The sequence below is a fragment of the Gouania willdenowi genome, chromosome 5, assembly GCF_900634775.1.
Source record: "Gouania willdenowi chromosome 5, fGouWil2.1, whole genome shotgun sequence".
Lineage (NCBI taxonomy): Eukaryota > Metazoa > Chordata > Actinopteri > Blenniiformes > Gobiesocidae > Gouania > Gouania willdenowi.
Genome location: NC_041048.1, coordinates 18,001,291 through 18,019,660, shown reverse-complemented (window position 1 = coordinate 18,019,660; position 18,370 = coordinate 18,001,291). Strand labels below are relative to the sequence as shown.

The 18,370-nt window shown below is 38.7% G+C and overlaps 1 protein-coding gene across 1 annotated transcript; it reads left to right on the top strand.

Annotated features, from left to right (window-relative positions):
- The first annotated feature begins 7,835 nt into the window (after window positions 1-7,835).
- On the top strand, window positions 7,836-15,975 carry tkta (transketolase a). The gene is made up of 14 exons (XM_028447011.1): window positions 7,836-8,062; window positions 9,446-9,563; window positions 9,644-9,757; window positions 9,857-9,954; window positions 10,402-10,593; window positions 10,755-10,873; window positions 11,033-11,229; window positions 11,377-11,541; window positions 12,309-12,465; window positions 12,862-12,992; window positions 13,095-13,178; window positions 13,280-13,373; window positions 14,471-14,593; window positions 15,752-15,975. Exons 1-14 carry the CDS (start codon window positions 7,956-7,958, stop codon window positions 15,937-15,939), a joined length of 1,887 nt encoding a protein of 628 aa, XP_028302812.1. The 5' UTR covers window positions 7,836-7,955; the 3' UTR covers window positions 15,940-15,975.
- The last annotated feature ends 2,395 nt before the right edge of the window (window positions 15,976-18,370 follow it).

The window sequence follows — 18,370 nt, the reverse complement described above, 5'->3', positions numbered from 1 at the left end:
CTTTAGACGGTAAACAAACAACTGTTGATTGTTTATGTGTATCGAAAAATATAATTAACTGGTATACAGTGTATATAACAGTTATTGGTGAAAAGCTTTTGCTGTTTGTTGCTCATTGAAAGCATTTAGCTTGACCTTAGAATCCTTTTCTTCCACAGCTGTGCCTCTCTTCCCCTTTTTTACTTTTTGCACTAATATTTCAGCTTTTAATAAACCCACATAAATGCTTTTTAATTTGAATTATTATTATGTTCATGCAACACTGTTTTCTTTCCAATCCTGTGAGGCATTAGTGAAAGTTACTGGCTGTATTAGTTATTTGTTTTTTATTCTGCTTACATAATGGCAGTGATTTTGGAGATGACCTCACTGCATGACTACAGGCATGCTATCAAGGCCTAAACAAACATATAAATGCTTGTTCTCTTGCAGCAATGGTGTGCAGATATACTCAACAATTGGTGTGTTGTTGAGAGTTGTGTGACCATCTGTGGTTGTATGTGTGTGTGAGAGAGAGAAGGCGAGTGTGTTGGTGCAGCTGCTTGAAGGAGAGCAGTAGTGATGGAGCCTGAAAGCCCTGCAGCGGAGCTGTTCTCCCAGTGCATCGTCAACTTCACTGCTGAGCCCACCACACACACTCTGTCTTAACCCCGGCTCACATACTCTTCCCGTCTCTCTGAATCTCCCTCTCTTTTTGCTTCCTTTTTAACTGCTTCTTCCACTTCCTCTGCTTATCTAAAGCCCTCCATCTGAGCCTTTATGGGCTGCCACTTCAACTGGATCATTATGTTTTTGGGCTTCTTTTCTTACTCTTTTCCCCCCACTTTTTATCAGTAACTTCAGCTCAGTGCCACATTTAATCAAGTCCTCTGTTTTTTTTTAATCACACGTGTCATGCTTTTATTGTGCATGGTCACTGGGTGCAGCCTTTGGATGAAAGACAGCTCCTTGATTGAAGGGCGAGCTCTGTGTCATCATGGTGACTGCAGGACAATTTAAGGAAATGGAGTGATAAGAGCAGAGGGGGAAGGCGCAAGCCTGAAGGGGCAACTGGCATTAAAGCAGTGTGTGTGTGTGTGTGTGTGTGTGTGTGTGTGTGTGTGTGTGTGTGTGTGTGTGTGTGTGTGTGTGTGTGTGTGTGTGTGTGTGTGTGTGTGTGTGAGAGAGAGAGAGAGAGAGAGAGATATCAGGATGATGTCAGCCTGCCGGATCTTATACACAAACAGATCATTAAGTTGTATTTTTGCACCTGTGTGAATCCATTAAGTTGGGTGCACGTTATCGGTTTTATGAAACACAAAATAATTGTGTTTCATAATATTTAATATTTGCAGCATGGCTACTATTTTTCTACCAGAGAGATTATAAATAGAGTCATCTCTCTGAATGCACTTTCCCTCTAGGATGTGTGCAGTTGTGGGTGTAAGACATTGGCTGAGCACAGTCACATGTTGTCATCTTCTCAAGCCACCATTGGTTGGCACCTGTGGGGCTCTATGAAAAGAAGCATTTCTGACAGAACCAAAAAGCCCAGAGGAGTTTCTGGAAACTGGGAAAAGGACAATATTGTTGGAACCAAGATAGCAATTCTGGGGCTTATCAGGCTGCCAGCAACCTGTGAACAGAGGGAGGTACAAAAGCTTCCAGAGCAAATGGACAGAGAGATTATCACTTTGTCTGAGGAGTGATGGGGCAATAAAAAAGGGAAAGGAGATGGAAAAAATGCTCCATTGACATTAAAATTGTGTTTTCAGATAACACAGATGGTCCAATTGCTTTATAGTGAGTTCAGCCACTTCATTCAGTCATCTTCTGACCCGCTAACTGTTGTTCAGGTTCATGGGGGTCTGCTGGTGCCTTCAACTTTTAACAGGGGTACTCCTTGAACAGGGGGCGCGTTCATTGCAGAAAACGCTGAATAGACTTAGTAAAATCAATGAATATTGTAGTGGAAGACGTCAATTCGTTCCAATACAGAAATGCCATCTCATGGCACTTGTCACACTGTTTCTTGGAGGTTTGCAGGGTTTGTATGTGTTACCCTATGTTCTGATTTGTCACTTTGCCATTTTATTCAGGGCTAACTTCACGCAGCAGTTATATTTTACATAAGTTATATTTAACAATATTCAATTCATTTTAACATTTTACTGTAATTTATTTTTATTTTATCGTCATATTGTTTTTTTCTTTTCATTTATTAACATGCTGTAAGTCTTGCATATTGCAAAATTTCCCAAACTCTGTCTTTAATGTGACGGATTTGATTATTGCCTGTCCTCATTTAAATGGACAGAAGCTGACTGAGTGGAGATATAGGCTGTGTCCGAATAGTCCCTCCTATCTCCTTTTCTATCCACTCTTCCTTCACCCCCGGAAGCGTTTAAGAGGTGGCCATGATATAAAACGTTCAAGTTTTTTTTAAGCTGAGGACAGGAGGCCTAATGCTTCCTTTATAACCTCATTTTGTCTAGGAAACACTGATGCATTCTTCACCAAAGGGGAGGAGATAATGCTGCTCCGCAATTGAAAAGAAATAAAATAAAATCAAGTTTTATTTCTAAAGCACTTTACAACAACCAAAGTTGACCAAAGCGCTATACACATTAAAAAAATACAATTTTAAAAACAGCATAATATATAATTAAAAACAGACCATTATCACATATACAACAAGTGCCACAGAACTATGTATCAAACGCCTTTCTAAACAGGTTAGTCTTTAGTTTTGCTTTGAACAGGGGCAGGTTTGTGACAAGTTCCAGAGTTTTGGACCTGCTACAGCAAAAGCACGATCACCCCACTATTTATAACGTGACCTGGGCGCTTCGAGCAGGTGGTGTTGGGCAGAACGTAGGGCTCTGCTGGACTGGTGAGGGATCAAAGTCTCACATAAATATGCTGGTGCGAGGCCATGGATGGAACTGAAAACAAAGAGCAAAAGTTTGTACTGGATTCTGAAAAGGACCTGGAGCCAATGCAGGGAGTAAAGGACAGGTGTGATATGGCCATGTTAGTGAGAGTTGGTGAGGAGCTGGGCAGAGGCATTTTGCACAAGCTGTAATCTGTGTATGGAGGTCTGATTGAGTCTAAAATACAGTGCATTGCAGTAATCCAATCGTGAGCTGATGAATTCATTAATAGTTTTTTCCAGGTCGGGGCGGCTGAGGAAAGGCTTCACTTTTGCAAGAAGGCGAAGCTGGAAAAAACTTGCCTTAACTACAGAGTTAATTTGCTTGTGAAAGCTCAGGTTTGTGTCCAAATTTGCACCAAGGTTTCTGATGACAGTTTGGGGGACGAAAGACCAGGAACAGTACTGAGTGGGTTTTGAGCGCCGAAAAGAATGAGTCCAGATTTGCCCTCATTTAAACACAAAAAGTTCTGTGAGAGCCAGAGTTTAATGTTATCCAGACACCTGTGGATGAACTGAGGTGTGTCAATGGAGTTTGGCGTAACCGGGAGGTAGATTTGTAGATCATCTGCATACATGTGAAAGGACACGTTATGGCTAAAGATGATTGAACCCAGGGGCAGCGTGTAAAGTGACAATAAAACCGGACCTAAAATGGAACCCTGTGGCACACCAGAGGACAGAGAGGCTGTGGAGGAGGAAAAGTAATTGATCACTACGAAAAATGACCTGTCCGTTATGTAGGACTTGAACCACTGCAGCACAGGTCCCTGAAGGCCCACCTGCTGGGCCAGGCGGGTCAGGGGGATGGAGTGGTCCACTGCATCGAATGCTGCAGTGAGGTCCAGCATTACCAACAACAATTCCTTGCGGCGACAACATTGAAAGGGACACGCACACCCGAGCGCTTACGGAAACTCACGATGACCGACAAGGGATGGAGATCATGTAGGTTACCAATTCAATAATATGCCTTGAACGACTTTAAATAATCTAAAACCCATATCTTATGATATGCAGCCATATTATCAGATTATAACTGACATAAAACAGAGCACTCTGTCGTTCAAGAAAAACATGTTCTATTCAACAATTCATATTTCTGAGTGGAAGGTGAGTGTAAGCAACCATTCTCAATGTGACGTTCTTTTAGTTTCACTTTTGTTCCTCGTTGCCTGGTAACCTCTTTTCCTTTGATTTACATTCAAACCTTGTGATTTTTTAGATTATCAGCAGAAAGTGTTATACATGCGATTTTAGTCCATTTTCATAAATTCGTAGTTTGTTCTCAGCAAAAGTCACTTTATTACGTCACCTAGTGGAAGTGCGTCCGATTGTCAAAACAAACGTGATCGCCTTTCTCTTACTCCTCTCACCTTTCCTTAACCCTGTGATGTCATCCACGGGGTTATGGAAAACTGGATAGGAAAGGAGATAGGAGGGACTATTCGGACGCAGCCAGTGTCTCTGGTAAAATGGCGCGGCCGAAGTGGAGCTGTTCTCACAAGGTTGATGTCAATTTTCCTGTTTATTTATATGGGCTACACTTTTTCAGGCACGTGCTAATATTCCATCCTGAATACAAGGCTGATGGGTTTTATATATATATATATATATATATATATATATATATATATATATATATATATATATATATATATATATATATATACTGTATATTAGGTAAGGTGAAGGTAAACCAGGAGCCAGAGAGTTTTTTTTGTTTGTTTTTTACAAGGGCCTGAGCGAGAGTTTAACCAGGTGCAACACCAGGTCCAGCTCTACCTAGAACACAGGCACATAAGAACACATGGGCCATCAGTAAGGCAAAGGCAAAATGATTTTGTCTTTAACTGCCCAATTATTGGTGAGAATTTGGAGTTGGTTGAAATCCTCTGCAAATATTGTAAGTATTTGCTGAAACGTATTTGCTAACCTTAAAAAAAAGCCTGTAACATTGATGTTTTAAAATCAGGACAAGCAGGGGCGGGTTGGTCACCAAAGACACCATCCATCTAGGGAACTATTTTATTATATATTATACTAAAACATATAGGTAACAGTGTTATATATTCAACTAAGAAATAAGCCAACTTGAATTTGACCAACAACAACAAGATACTTACAGGGGCATTATTCAGCATTAGAAACCCCAACTTTTACTGTGCTTATTTAATAAAATAAAAGTTTTTTAAAAAAAAAAAATCTTGATAATGCTTCGTTGTAATATGCACAATTGTAATTTCTTCAAATAAACAAGTGTTTTACCAAGTGAACAATTCATTTTCAAGCAGAGACTTTTATAAAAAAAGGTATTTCTTTCTTTCCCTCTCCAGTAAAATACAGTATACACCCTTTCTTTTCATTGTGGGAACCTATAAAGTTGTGAAGAATGGTCCCAAATGAGCAACATTCACCCACTCAATAGTAGAGCAACTACATCCCCTGATACATCCCCAGGTGATAAAAGGTTCAGTACAGTCTGAATTTAAATATTTACATGTATTAAGAAGCATCATGTGGTGTTACGCGGAAAGAAATTTAGGAAAAAAGGAAAAGGGGCATTCACTTATTTTTATTGCATTATATTGGAGGCCATTTATTGTTAGCTATCATGTATGGTAAAACAGCGACATCTGGAGGACGTTTAGGACAAAGATCTGCGTTTAATGTGAGTTTATGAGCTGCACAGCTAGTTTAGTTCAGTCAAATCTGCTATCAGTCAGTATATACACAGTCGTATCATTTTATTCCTGGTACCACTACTATCTAGTTAGGTGTGTCACTTCCCATGTAACAAAAAGCTGAATATGATAAATACAAACAAATAAATGTAGATGTTTGTTAAATTGAAAAGTCATCACTGTGATACTTCACGTCATCTTTCTTTTTACTTCTGCTTTTTTTTTTTTTTTTAAGTTGTAAGTTGATATAATTTGAACAAAACAGCCTCTCAGACTAAATATATTTTACTTACTGCATACTTTACACTATATATATATATATTTTATAACTCCTGCTCTGGCTATCTAACATGACTTAATTCAGATATGTCATATATTTCAACAACACTCTTATTTAGCTCTGACAAAGCCATTGACCTATATTTAAATGAGGTTAACTGTACTTTGAATGATTGTCCGCTAGGGGGCAATAAAACCCTCCTTATGTATTACAGTAGTCAGCTGATAGAACTGCTTTGTTTCTGTGCAGGTTGCATTTTATTTTCTAATGTGCCTTAAATATTGTCTAAATGACCAATGGTGTGATTTGTGTGATTCTTGCTTGTGTAAATTCCCCATACAGCTTAGTTATGTTATGATATAATTAGGATCCTAAATATCTTATGCATGTACATTTTATTTAGTTTCCACATATAATGATTATTAACTGTTTTAGAAATAATTAAGATAAACTTTTTGCACATAATATATGTGAAAAAATGAGTTGGAGGACCTAAAATGTTGATTTAATGAAGGGAAATGGGGTGACTTGCTGACCCCTTACAAAACAAAAGCATATAAACAAGTTAACAGAAGAGTACATTGAGAGTCATCCTAGTGGTAATTAAACTTGCACCACACAAAATGACTCTAATCCACCTTGAGTAGTCATTCTTGTAAATGTTGATCAGCTGTTAGTTGTTGAGAGCCTGCCTGCAGCGATCATCATTTCTTTCTGGCTGTGTTACACCTGCTTAGGGTGGGTAGTACAATCCGTCAATTTTACAGCGGTCCTACGGAATTCACGCATGCGCAGTGTGAGCGTTTACTGTAAGCCGGTCCGTGGCACTGCTTCAGTGATACCCTCATGAGTAGCTCACGAGGAGCGACTGGAGATTTTAAACTTGTTTGATTTCCTTACGACCATACGATTGCTGATCGGGAGCTGGTCGTGAGGTGTTAATCACTTCTCGTGACCCCATGTATACAACACGATGCACGACACACGATCTAGCAGAGACTCGCACGATCGTACAAAATGGGCCAAAAATCGCACAGTGTATGCCTGTCTTTACCCTCTTTTTATCTGTCAGTCAGTGTGCTAGCAAGATAACTTGAAAAGTTATAACGGATTTGGATGAAATTTTCATGAAAATTGATAATTGGGACAAAGAACAGGTGATTCAATTTTGGTGATGTACTGGCTACCAAAGTCAACAGCTCAATGTTGACAGGTAGTCATGGTAACACAACTCAATGTTGACAGGTCATTGTAATCCTGAGTTTACCATGTTACAGTGACCGGAGCATGTTAGTTGAGCTTGAGCTGCTTGGCAGAGGTCTGCGCTCTCTGAGTGCTTTTCTGGTTTAAGATAAAACCTTAATGATTGCATCACTTGAGCAATTGAACTAATACTTTTAGAATGAAGACAAAACAGATCCCCATAAACATGAAAAATGAGCCCAAAAAACTCACCCGTATATCCCTGACCATGACACTGTCTAGATATGAAGACAAAGGATTAAGAATAAACAAAAATCTATTTTTATTTGTATATACTGTATCATTTTGCTTCCAGTTCTCATAACATATATAAAGTACTATATATTTGAAGACTGAAATAATATTGAATTGAAATCTTTCTCCTTATAGTACTGGATTAAACAGGCAGATTAGACTTGTGATTTTTGAAATGGCCTTTAAATTCAACACTTTCTAATTCCTTTTCAATTCAGGACTTTTTGAATGTCAACATAAACAATATATGTTTGACACTTCATATCAGTAAACAACAAAGAACACTCAACCTTCATTTTAACACTGCCTCAGACAGTCAAGCAGTAAAGAGCTAAAAAGGACAACCCCCCACCCCACCCCTCTGTGTGTGTGTGTGTGTGTGTGTGTGTGTGTGTGTGTGTGTGTGGCCTCTCCTCCTTTTTCTCTCTGTCTCTCTACCTCCTCTATACTTGCCACACACTCACACAATCAAGGTGCTGCTCTTTGCCATCCCTCACTCTCCATCTCTATCAAACTCCACTAAGGACTAGTTTAGGTCCACTTTATATTTCATTTCTGATCAGAACGTGACCTTTTTTCCTTCATGGAGGACTACCACAAACCAGATCAGCAGACAGTACAGGCACTGAGGAACATCGCCAACCGCCTCCGAATCCACTCCATCAAGGCAACAACTGCAGCAGGGAATGGGTGAGTTTCCTTCACTCCTTCAAAATGATGAGATTTTGAGCAAAACAGCATTTCATATATTTTACAATTTAATCAATAAAAGTGTGACACAACCTATTGTACTGCATCGTTGCCTTATGGGCAGAAGAACACAAACAAACACACACACACACACGCACACACACGCACACACATACACACACACACACACACACACAAACACACCCTTTGTGCTCCTCATCTGATCTTTCTACTCGATTATTTGGCCATCCAAAACTAATTTCTGAATTTTAATGAAAATCATATTATTGTATTCATTCATCAGCACACTGAAAATATCTATTTATTTATTTTTTAAACCTCACTTACACTCTATTAGATTTCCCTTTGGCGATCCAGCAAATCTGTGGCTCTGCTGAAAAAAAAGATTTTCTCTTAAAATGATTGTTTTAAAAATGGTTATAGATCACTGATGTGCAAAAACCTAAAACAGCAAATTTAAGACGACTTTATAGTGTTTAATGTGAGTTATAGTAAAGAAACAATGTTAGAATGAAGGGTTAGACTCACACAATAGATAATCACGTGCAGTGCTGGCTTAATTGTACGGATTGCAGACTTGTGCATGCTGAAAAATCTTTACAGTTGGTTAAAATTGCCAAATGTATAATTTCATACATCTTAAACCTCTGTCATTCTCTCCTCAAAGGCTTGATGTACATCTGCTTACACATAGGAACAAATATTTTATTTGAATCTTTTGCTTTTAATTATGTATTTTTTTTTCAAATATCTAAAAGCTCTTCACTGCAGAGAAATTAAATTTATTACTATTGATCTTTTAATTCAGTAAGCAATAAAACAGCTGTAGAGGAAGAAAAGGCTCCATTGTTTTTTTTTTTAGTTTTGACTACATCATAATAACAATTATAACAAATAACATTTTACTTGTTGAAATAGGAGATAACTAGATTAAATGAAAGCAAAAAAAAAATCATCACTTTAATGTATGTTGTTGTTGAAGGGCCATTGTGATGATTTTAGAAAACGTCAAAGGTTAATGGTGCACAAAATATAAAAAATATGGTATAAAACTGATTTCAGTTGTAGATCTTAATTTAATGATAGTTGACCTTGTGTTTCTGAAAGCGTGTGTTTTTTTTTTTTTATAATACTGTAGATTTCAAGCGTTTTCTGTTGATATTCCCAACACTTATTAGGCCTTCATGTACATTCATCAATATTTTTGCACTATGATGCCTAAGCATATTCATGATTTTGTGCTTTGTAAAGTTTCTTTAAAAACGATGTTCATAAGATACAATAATTTTAGGATAAAGCTTAAACAAGCATGGCAAAAGCAGCTATTTTTAATCATTGTTTGATCTCTCCACGGTTCTACAGACATCCCACATCATGCTGCAGTGTGGCAGAAATCATGTCTGTGCTTTTCTTTCACACAATGAAGTACCGCCCTGAAGACCCACGGTACTTCAACAATGACCGCTTCATCCTATCCAAGGTTAGAGGGACCCCGCCCTGCTCTGCTAGAGTGTTCAGTGCACGCGTGTGTCTGTGTATCTCATATTTTTCTGTGTTTAGGGACACGCAGCTCCTGCCTTGTACTCCATTTGGGTTGAAACAGGTTATCTAAAGGAGAGTGACCTGTTCAGTTTGTGCCATGTGGATTGTGGCGTGGAGAGCCACGCAGTAACTGTAAGCTCTCGCAGAAGAAGAACAAAATAAAACATGTTGATACAATGCACTGGAGTAGAAAACAGCCCGTTTTACTATTATGATGTATTTGGATTTCAGAGACAGCAGTTTATGGATGTAGCCACTGGATCAGTGGGGCAGGGTCTCGGTGTGGCCTGTGGAATGGCTTACTCTGGGAAATACTTTGATAAATCGAGGTAATCCCAGACAAAAGTGCTGCTTGCAAATTCCCATTTTTGTTCTGTCTTTCACACCTAATTCTTTTGTGGATTCTGAAGTTCTATAAAATTATCTTATTTGCAGAATACAGACTGTGAAATACTTTTGTTTCTATTTAAGTGATTTTCAATATGGGGTTTGCAAAAATAATCCTTTGATGAGTACTGTCCCTGAGTGGGTGTGTGCTGCAGCTACACGCTCTGCACTCACAATTCTTCTGCTCTAATAATCACGGGCTCTGCAGTATCTCGCTTTTTTTTTTTTTTTAAATCCTTCACGTGAATTTCAATTTGGAAAACAGGATTTTAAACATCTTTTCAAATAAACATTGATAATAGAAATAAACACCATTTTGTATTCCTTTGCAAATCTTTTTCAGCTCACTTGAGATATTCTTCTGATATTTTCTCTCTTTGCTGTCTCAGTTACCGTGTGTACTGCCTGCTTGGGGATGGTGAGATGTCGGAGGGCTCAGTCTGGGAGGCCATGTCTTTTGCTTCTTACTACCAGCTTGACAACCTGGTGGCCATAATAGACATTAACCGTCTTGGCCAAAGTGACACTGCACCCCTGCAGCATCATGTCGAGAAATATCAGCGACGTTGTGAAGCGTTTGGGTACGAATGTTTTCTGATTGTTGATGCTCAGGCTTGGTCCAGTTGATCCAATCACACCAAACACTATTAAAGTATAAATGTGTACTTGTTGTTTTCAATTTTCTAAACATTTTCTTAAATGTTCTGAACATGTGAAATAAAGTGCCTTCTGTTTGCTGTAGCTGGCATGCCATCATCGCTGACGGACACAGTGTGGAAGAACTTTGTAAAGCTCTGAGTCAGCCTCGTCATCAGCCCACTGCAATCATTGCTAAAACCATCAAGGGCAAAGGCATTCCAGGTACTGGTTTGTTGGCATTTGCATCTAATCTGCTAATGCACTGCTTTCACTTTAAAGAAAATTTCACACATCCAGCATCAGTTTTTTACATCTGAGTGAACAATCATCTCTTCAATGATGTTACCACTCACATGCATTGCATTGTTTATGTTGTTTTAGCTGCAGAGGATAAGTTGGGCTGGCATGCTAAACCTTTGCCAAAGGATATGTCAGAGATGGTTATCAAAGAACTGCAGGGCCGCATCATGAACAGCAGCAAGCACCTGTACCCCCCTGCCCCCATCGAGGACTCCCCACCTGTCAGCCTGAGAAACATCCGGATGCCAAGTGCACCCAGCTACAAAGCAGGAGAGAAGGTTTGTTAGCTCAGCATGGACACAGACGTTGATATAGTTTCTGTCCTTATTAGCTATTACAGCTAACTGTTATATGTTTATCTGAAATGTACAAATGCTGCTAATATCTTGTTTTTGATTCATTTAAATGTGTCTCTCGCTCTGTAGATTTCCACACGGAAGGCGTACGGGATGGCCCTGGCCAAGCTGGGACGCTACAATGAGCGAGTCGTGGCCCTGGATGGAGACACTAATAACCTCACCTACTCAGAGATCTTCAAGAATGAACATCCAAACCGCTTTGTTGAGTGCTACATTGCTCAGCAGAATATGGTATGACTCCTGATTCTTAAAAGATTTGGAAAAAATACTATTCTGGGGCAAAATTCTTCTATTCTGTTTTATTTTCTGTTGCATGCTTTTCTTTAACTACACATAAAGAATCTCCTGTGCAGCATACAAGAAATAGCTCATGCTCAGTTGACGCTGGTTTTGAAAGACACACATTGTCACAGCTACATGTCTGAGCCTGTGTGCGTGAATTATTTAAGGATCGTCCATATGTTGCGTCAAAATGCAAAACCCACATGTTTTCTCATCTTCATTAAAGCAGCTGTTGCCACCTATAGTTAAGAAAGAACAATATTTTTTGTCACAGCTTCATTTGAAATGTTTTGTAATAAAGTCTATCAACCTTTATTGAGCCTGTCACGCTACTGCAGCATACAGCTCCAATTTAGGTCAGGCCCATGTCTGACAGTAAGTAGCTATGACAAGTGCATTCAGAGGTAAAATATTAATCAGTGCAAAGGGTGGGGCCATCTGGCTTAATGCATGGGAGAAGTCAAAAGTATAAGGGTGTGAACTCAGTTGCTGCCAGAAGATAGATAAAAAAATGCTGAGTCTATCATTATTACATTAAAAGCTTGATTTGCCTCAGACAAAGATGAACTCACTCTCAATGAACACGTAATAACGTATGTGGAGCATTGTACAGCGAGCCCCCACAACATCTAGAAACAGCTCCTAATATCCCCTCCTATTGACTTGATTTTTGTAATGTGTAGTTGAATTTATCTATAACTCTTCTTTTTTCCCAGGTCAGTGTTGCGATGGGATGTGCTGCTCGTGACAGGAATGTAGTTTTTGCCAGCACTCTTGCTTCTTTCTTTACTCGCGCCTTTGACCAGCTACGCATGGCAGCGATTTCAGAGAGCAACATCAACCTCTGTGGTTCCCACTGCGGTCTGTCTACTGGTGAGGAGATAGCGGCCAATAACCCGAGCACACCACGTCTACCAAATCAGAATTGTTAAAAGACTTATCTTTATGCCCTTGCAATGAAATCTGACACTTTCCAACCCTCACTGTATGTTCACTGTTGCAAATCTTAATGTGTGAGTGGTAATTAATTCACACAGTGTTTTCCTCACAATTTACCACCTAATCCTCCCTTTTCTCTCCCTTTGTGTCTACCCTGGAAACTATTTGCCATGAACCAAGTGTCTCTCTGTTAGTGAAGGTATACCCTGCATGGAGTGCAGCTTTGTGCCTGTGCATCTGCATGCATCCTCTAACCAAAGCAGTCGATACATCATGAGAATTTCCCATGTAATTATTCAACAAAATCCAGTATAAATATATACGTTCCAGGGGAGGAAGGCCCCTCTCTGATGGGCCTGGAGGACATGGCGATGTTCAGGGCTCTTCCCTCAGCAACCATTTTCTATCCCTGTGATGGCGTGTCTGTAGAGAAGGCTGTTGAACTGGCTGCAATGACAAAGGTATTAATAACACAGAGTTGCTTCGCTTTAAAAAAATAAAAGAACAATTTTTCCAATTATGAATCTTGTTATATTGGTGTTTACTTGTTATATCTCATTTAGGGTGTTAGCTACATCCGAACCAGTCGCCAAGACTGGGGCATCATCTATAACAGCAATGATGACTTTCATGTTGGCCAGGCCAAGGTCAGATCAATCGCTAAAGCAGATAAAAATGTTATCAAAGTAAAAAAAAAAAAACCCTCTCTTGAATATATGAAAGACTGTGACTGAACTGATTACGACAGGTGGTGTATCAAAGTAAGGAGGACCAGGTGACTGTGGTAGCAGCAGGAGTCACACTGCATGAGGCGCTCGCTGCAGCAGAACATCTAAAGAAAGGTATTTTAATACAGCACTCTGCTGATTTTATCCAGAAAATAATATCCATTAATAGTACGAGTATACAGTGGTGTGAAAAAGTTTTTCACACCACTGTACACTGTATATTTAAAATGCCTAGGGAAATTGTTATACTGTATATACCAACATACCCAAGTTGCATGCACTTGGGTATGAGAACAAAAACAAAAAAAAAAGAACAAAAACATACTTGATCAGGAAACTAACGCGCGAGATTTGAACTCATGACGCTGGGCATGCTAACAACAATATGTATCATTATATAATATTGACTATATAAGCCAAATTATCATTAATATTATTATTAGATTATCTATAAATCAAGGAAGGTCTGTATGCATTTGTGTGTGTGCGTGCATGTGTAGCGCATACTGTATCTCCCTGATGCAGTGTCTGATGGACCTGAAATGTATTATTGTTATTTGGTGATTATTACGTTTCAACACGTTTATTTTAGTTTTATTTTAACCGGACATGAGAGGGGGAGGGACATCTGAGCTACACGTACACAGAGCAGTTTAGAGAGAGAGTTGCGACAACGGAAGTTTGAAATAGACTCAAGTTCCCGGAAGTTACAGCTGCTGTGCTCAAAGCAAACAGCGAAACATGCACAATTCTCCGCGAACACGCCATTATTAACTGATTTTTTTCACCACGTGTTTACAACCTAATGCGCACCTTGGATGTACATGACATGTTTATGTGTAATACATTTTCCCACTGGGTTTTTTGAGTTTCTCCTTGCCAAAGGAGGGTCTAAGGACAGGGGATGCTCTGGGACATGTATTATCTATTTGCTTAAGTCCAACTTAAGTAGTGCAAACTTTATTTATCAATTTCTCATGCGCATGTCCCATAGAATAAAACCAGGGAAAATGCACACGCTATTTTACTTTGCATCCGCAAATATACCCCTTTATTACACGACAGACTACAGAGTATGTACACCTCTTTGTACATCCAACCTTCAAACACGTACTCATTTGGCCATAATTGACAACTTTACTTAAGCTCCCACTATATGAATACATAATTCCGACGGGCACTGTACTAATTTGTACAAATTCCTTTTTCAGACAGGATTTCTGTCAGAGTCATTGACCCCTTCACAATCAAACCACTGGACATCAAAACAATCATGGATCACACTCGAGCCACCAGGGGACGAGTCCTCACGGTGGAGGACCACTACTATGAAGGTATAAGTACATATCGCATGCAATGCCCTCTGCTCGCCTCGTAGCTGGGACATATCATTGGTCAGGATCCTCTCGTGTGCTGTAGTGGCACGTTTTTATTGGTTCGATGTGAAGTGCAAGGTGTTGGCCTATTGGTGGAGATGGGTCTCTCGTGTGTCTTCATTACAAACAAGGTGGTGGTGGGGTACTGTGGTAGAAGAGAGGCAGAGAGCTGTCAGAGTTCCTTATCTGAGGATGTGCCCATGGGGCTGACTGTGACCTAGATAGCAGCCGTGCCCTGTGCCTGCTAACGGAGAGGGGATGGAAGATGAAATGAAGGTAGACTCACTGGACAAAGGAAATTTAGCAATTGGAATAATTCAGATGTTGCCTATTGCAGTGATTCTCAAACAGGAGTACATGTACCCCATAGGGGTACAAGGGTACATGTACCCCATAGGGGTACAGGAGCACATTGGACATGTGTGGGACATATTCTTGGGCAAATTCACCACAAACTAACAGTACTATTGCTCAATAAAATAATAGATTTTCTAGTAATTTATTGAAACAAGATTATTTTATGCTGTAGAAGCCTTTTTATCTCACTTCTGACAATAGGAGACAATTAGCGACATTGTACAAAGGAGACTGTATTTACTTACCATTTAAGTAAACACATAAAAGTTATAGTTAAAAAAAATCCACCTTAAATTCCACTCATTGTTTTGAATTTGTAGACTAAGCCTTAAGGAACCAATGTTCGAGGGGTTTAGGAAAGCCCGCTGTTTCAAAAATTAAAAAGCATATGAAATATGGAGAGGGTACTTATGATATGAAGATGGGGTACATATGATTTGACAAAAATGCCAAGTGGTACACTGGACAAAAAAGATTGGGAACCACTGGTCTATCTAATTTGTATAGCTTATTTACCTTATTTTTTTGCGGGTTAGGGTTAGATTAGGTTAGGTTAGGGTTAGGGTTAGAGTTAGTGTTAGGTTAGGGTTAGGGTTGGTTGGGGTTAGGTTAGGTTAGAGTTAGGGTTGGTTGGGGTTAGGGTTTGCCATTGATTTCTTGTTTCATATTTGTTGACCAAATCAGTGGACTGTCCTACATCCTTTAAGTGTAATTGTCCTTCCTGTTTTACTGCCTTCATGACAAACTATGATTTCACAGGTGGTCTTGGAGAAGCGGTATCTGCAGCCATGATCAATGAGTCCGCTTTCAATCTGCATCGTCTCGCTGTGCCCAGTGTTCCTCGCAGTGGAAAACCACATGAGCTGATGAAGGTTTATGGCATTGACCGTGACGCCATCGCTCAGGCTATACGCAAAATGCTAAGCAGCTCAACCAATGCCAAGTAACTTAATTTTGTCCCAGCCCCACCCAAACTACTAATGAGGAGCATTCAGCTATTTTCTAAAGTATCATAATATCAAGCTTCACTTAGATGTTCAGTCCTTATGTGTGTACTGAAGTGATCTGATTGTGTTCTGTGCACCTTACAGTAGAGTTATACTTTCCTTCCCTTCAGTCCTGTTATCACAATACTTTACATGATACCGTTCTCAATATTTTAATGAATTCATAAAGTCACAAGTGAGTTATTTTAATTGGAGACTAAAATAATGCTTATATCATCATTATGAATACACAGGGAATCTCTCTTGTGTTTTGAATGGTTTGTCATTGTTTCTTTAGCTAAGAATGCTGTTTTGTGGGTGTTTTTTGTATTGTGCTCCTGTGGCTCCTGGTGCATTTGGGAATGTGGGGTGTAGTGTAACAGTAGGTGTTTACCATGGCAGCACTCTAGTATAAGACAAGTGCTTTGTTGTTTGTAGAAGGTAGTGGGAAAATATTGACAAATGTGAATGGGTGCAAAGAAGCAGTGACACACAAGCATGTGTTAATTCACAACAGGGTTTTTACTATTTTTTCCCTTTCTTTCTTCTTCTTCTTTCTTTTTACATTGTTCACTTAGATGGGTAATACTTGGTCTTTCATACAGTAGTTGGCTATGACAATGGAGAAAGATCCACAATATGTTACTTTCTTTCTTTGTTACTTGAATTTTGTAGTTACATAACATTCATGTAATAAAGCCCTCTGCATTTGACTATTTTCCTGTGTGCACGATTTTTCTTTGAGCTACTCACTCAGCTCCAGTCCCCTTGTCAATGCCCGTAACACCAAAGAACACCATCAAAGCATAATGTTACCACCGTCATGCTTCATCACTAATAAAAGTAGATAGTTGTGTTGAGATTTACTAGATTAAAAGATCTTGGTCTTGCTTTTTGATGCAGCGTTATGTTACGGGGACCTTCAAATGGCTTCCTCCATAGGCCCCCACTAAGCTGGAAACAGCTCTGTGTAAAGCTAACTCCAGCCTCTCTTCTCCCTGTACAAATCAGATAAACAAAATATATATAATACATATTTAATTAGCTTTCTAAATAATAATAGTAATAAAAACAAAACATAAGAATGTTTAAGGAATCAAAACCCAGCGTTCACTAAGCTATGTGACAAAAATAAAGAAAAAGATTTAGATTTAGATTGGATTTAGTGTGACTTTCAAGTCATACCTTAGAGAATTATATTTCCTTGTTGCTCCCCTGAGAGCAAACACAATGATCCCGCATCCATAAGACAATGTGTAGACTGTGGAAAATAGATTTATATATAAGAATAAAAACAGAAAATCTTTTTTTGGCAATTTTTAATCATACAGCCAATTTTGTTTTACCGTTATATGAACTGAGGTTCAAAATAGCCACAAAGAGTGCAGAAGAAAATAGCCAGTAGAAATCTGAAAGAAGAGGAAAAGTGTGAAGATATAGTTTGTACAAAAATAAATTGGTTTTCATTCAAATAAATAGATAAAATACAAGTCTGACTCAATATCTTAATACCTGCTCAGAACAATTACTAGGGCTAAAGGTTACATTATTATCATCAATGTATTCAGTACATATGGGTAGCCTTACTGTACGACTGCTGACACGTCATTAAGTGTTTTAAAATATTAACTGATTAATCACCTTTGTAAAAAATTACAGATGACATGAAAATCATGAATATTGAGAACTAAAGAAAACTTGACCTCAACCAGTGGCTTACATTGCTGAGCAGAAAATTAAATCCCTAATTTTCCCAATACCATGAAAGAAAAAGAAGACATACAATAAATACTGTACATACGTATATGGTATAAAGTTGGTAACTCTAGATAACTTGACATTTAGACTGATGGCACTTTTTTTAAATCAACTTCCCCAATATGAAGATATTATTATAGAATAAAAATCATATGATGTGTTACATATAACAATTATATTATAATAATAATAATTATAGGGGTTCAAAGGGTTCATGTTCATAGTCGTGTGTATCAATATGAAGTGGCGACATCTGTTGGTCAGTTTTTACCATGACATGTATTACTATTAAACAATTCAGAAGATTTTACAATATGAAATATTTATAACTAAAATGAATATTTAAATAGGACAGTACCTCTTCTCTCATAAGGAGCACCTTTACATCTTTTGGTGTGTGCTGGTATGTCTGAGTATGGGAACACAAAAATGGTTAAATGGTATTAAACTCTAAGTATGATGTGTTTTATTCACCAAAATAATGATTTCGCCTTACCCAAACTACACCCTGCAATCTCAAACATTATAGTGAAAAACACTGCCAGACTGACTGGGAGCACAGGAGCTGAAAAAAAGACAGGATTCAATTCAATACCCGACATTAATAACAAGTTAGAAATGCTGTAGCTCGACG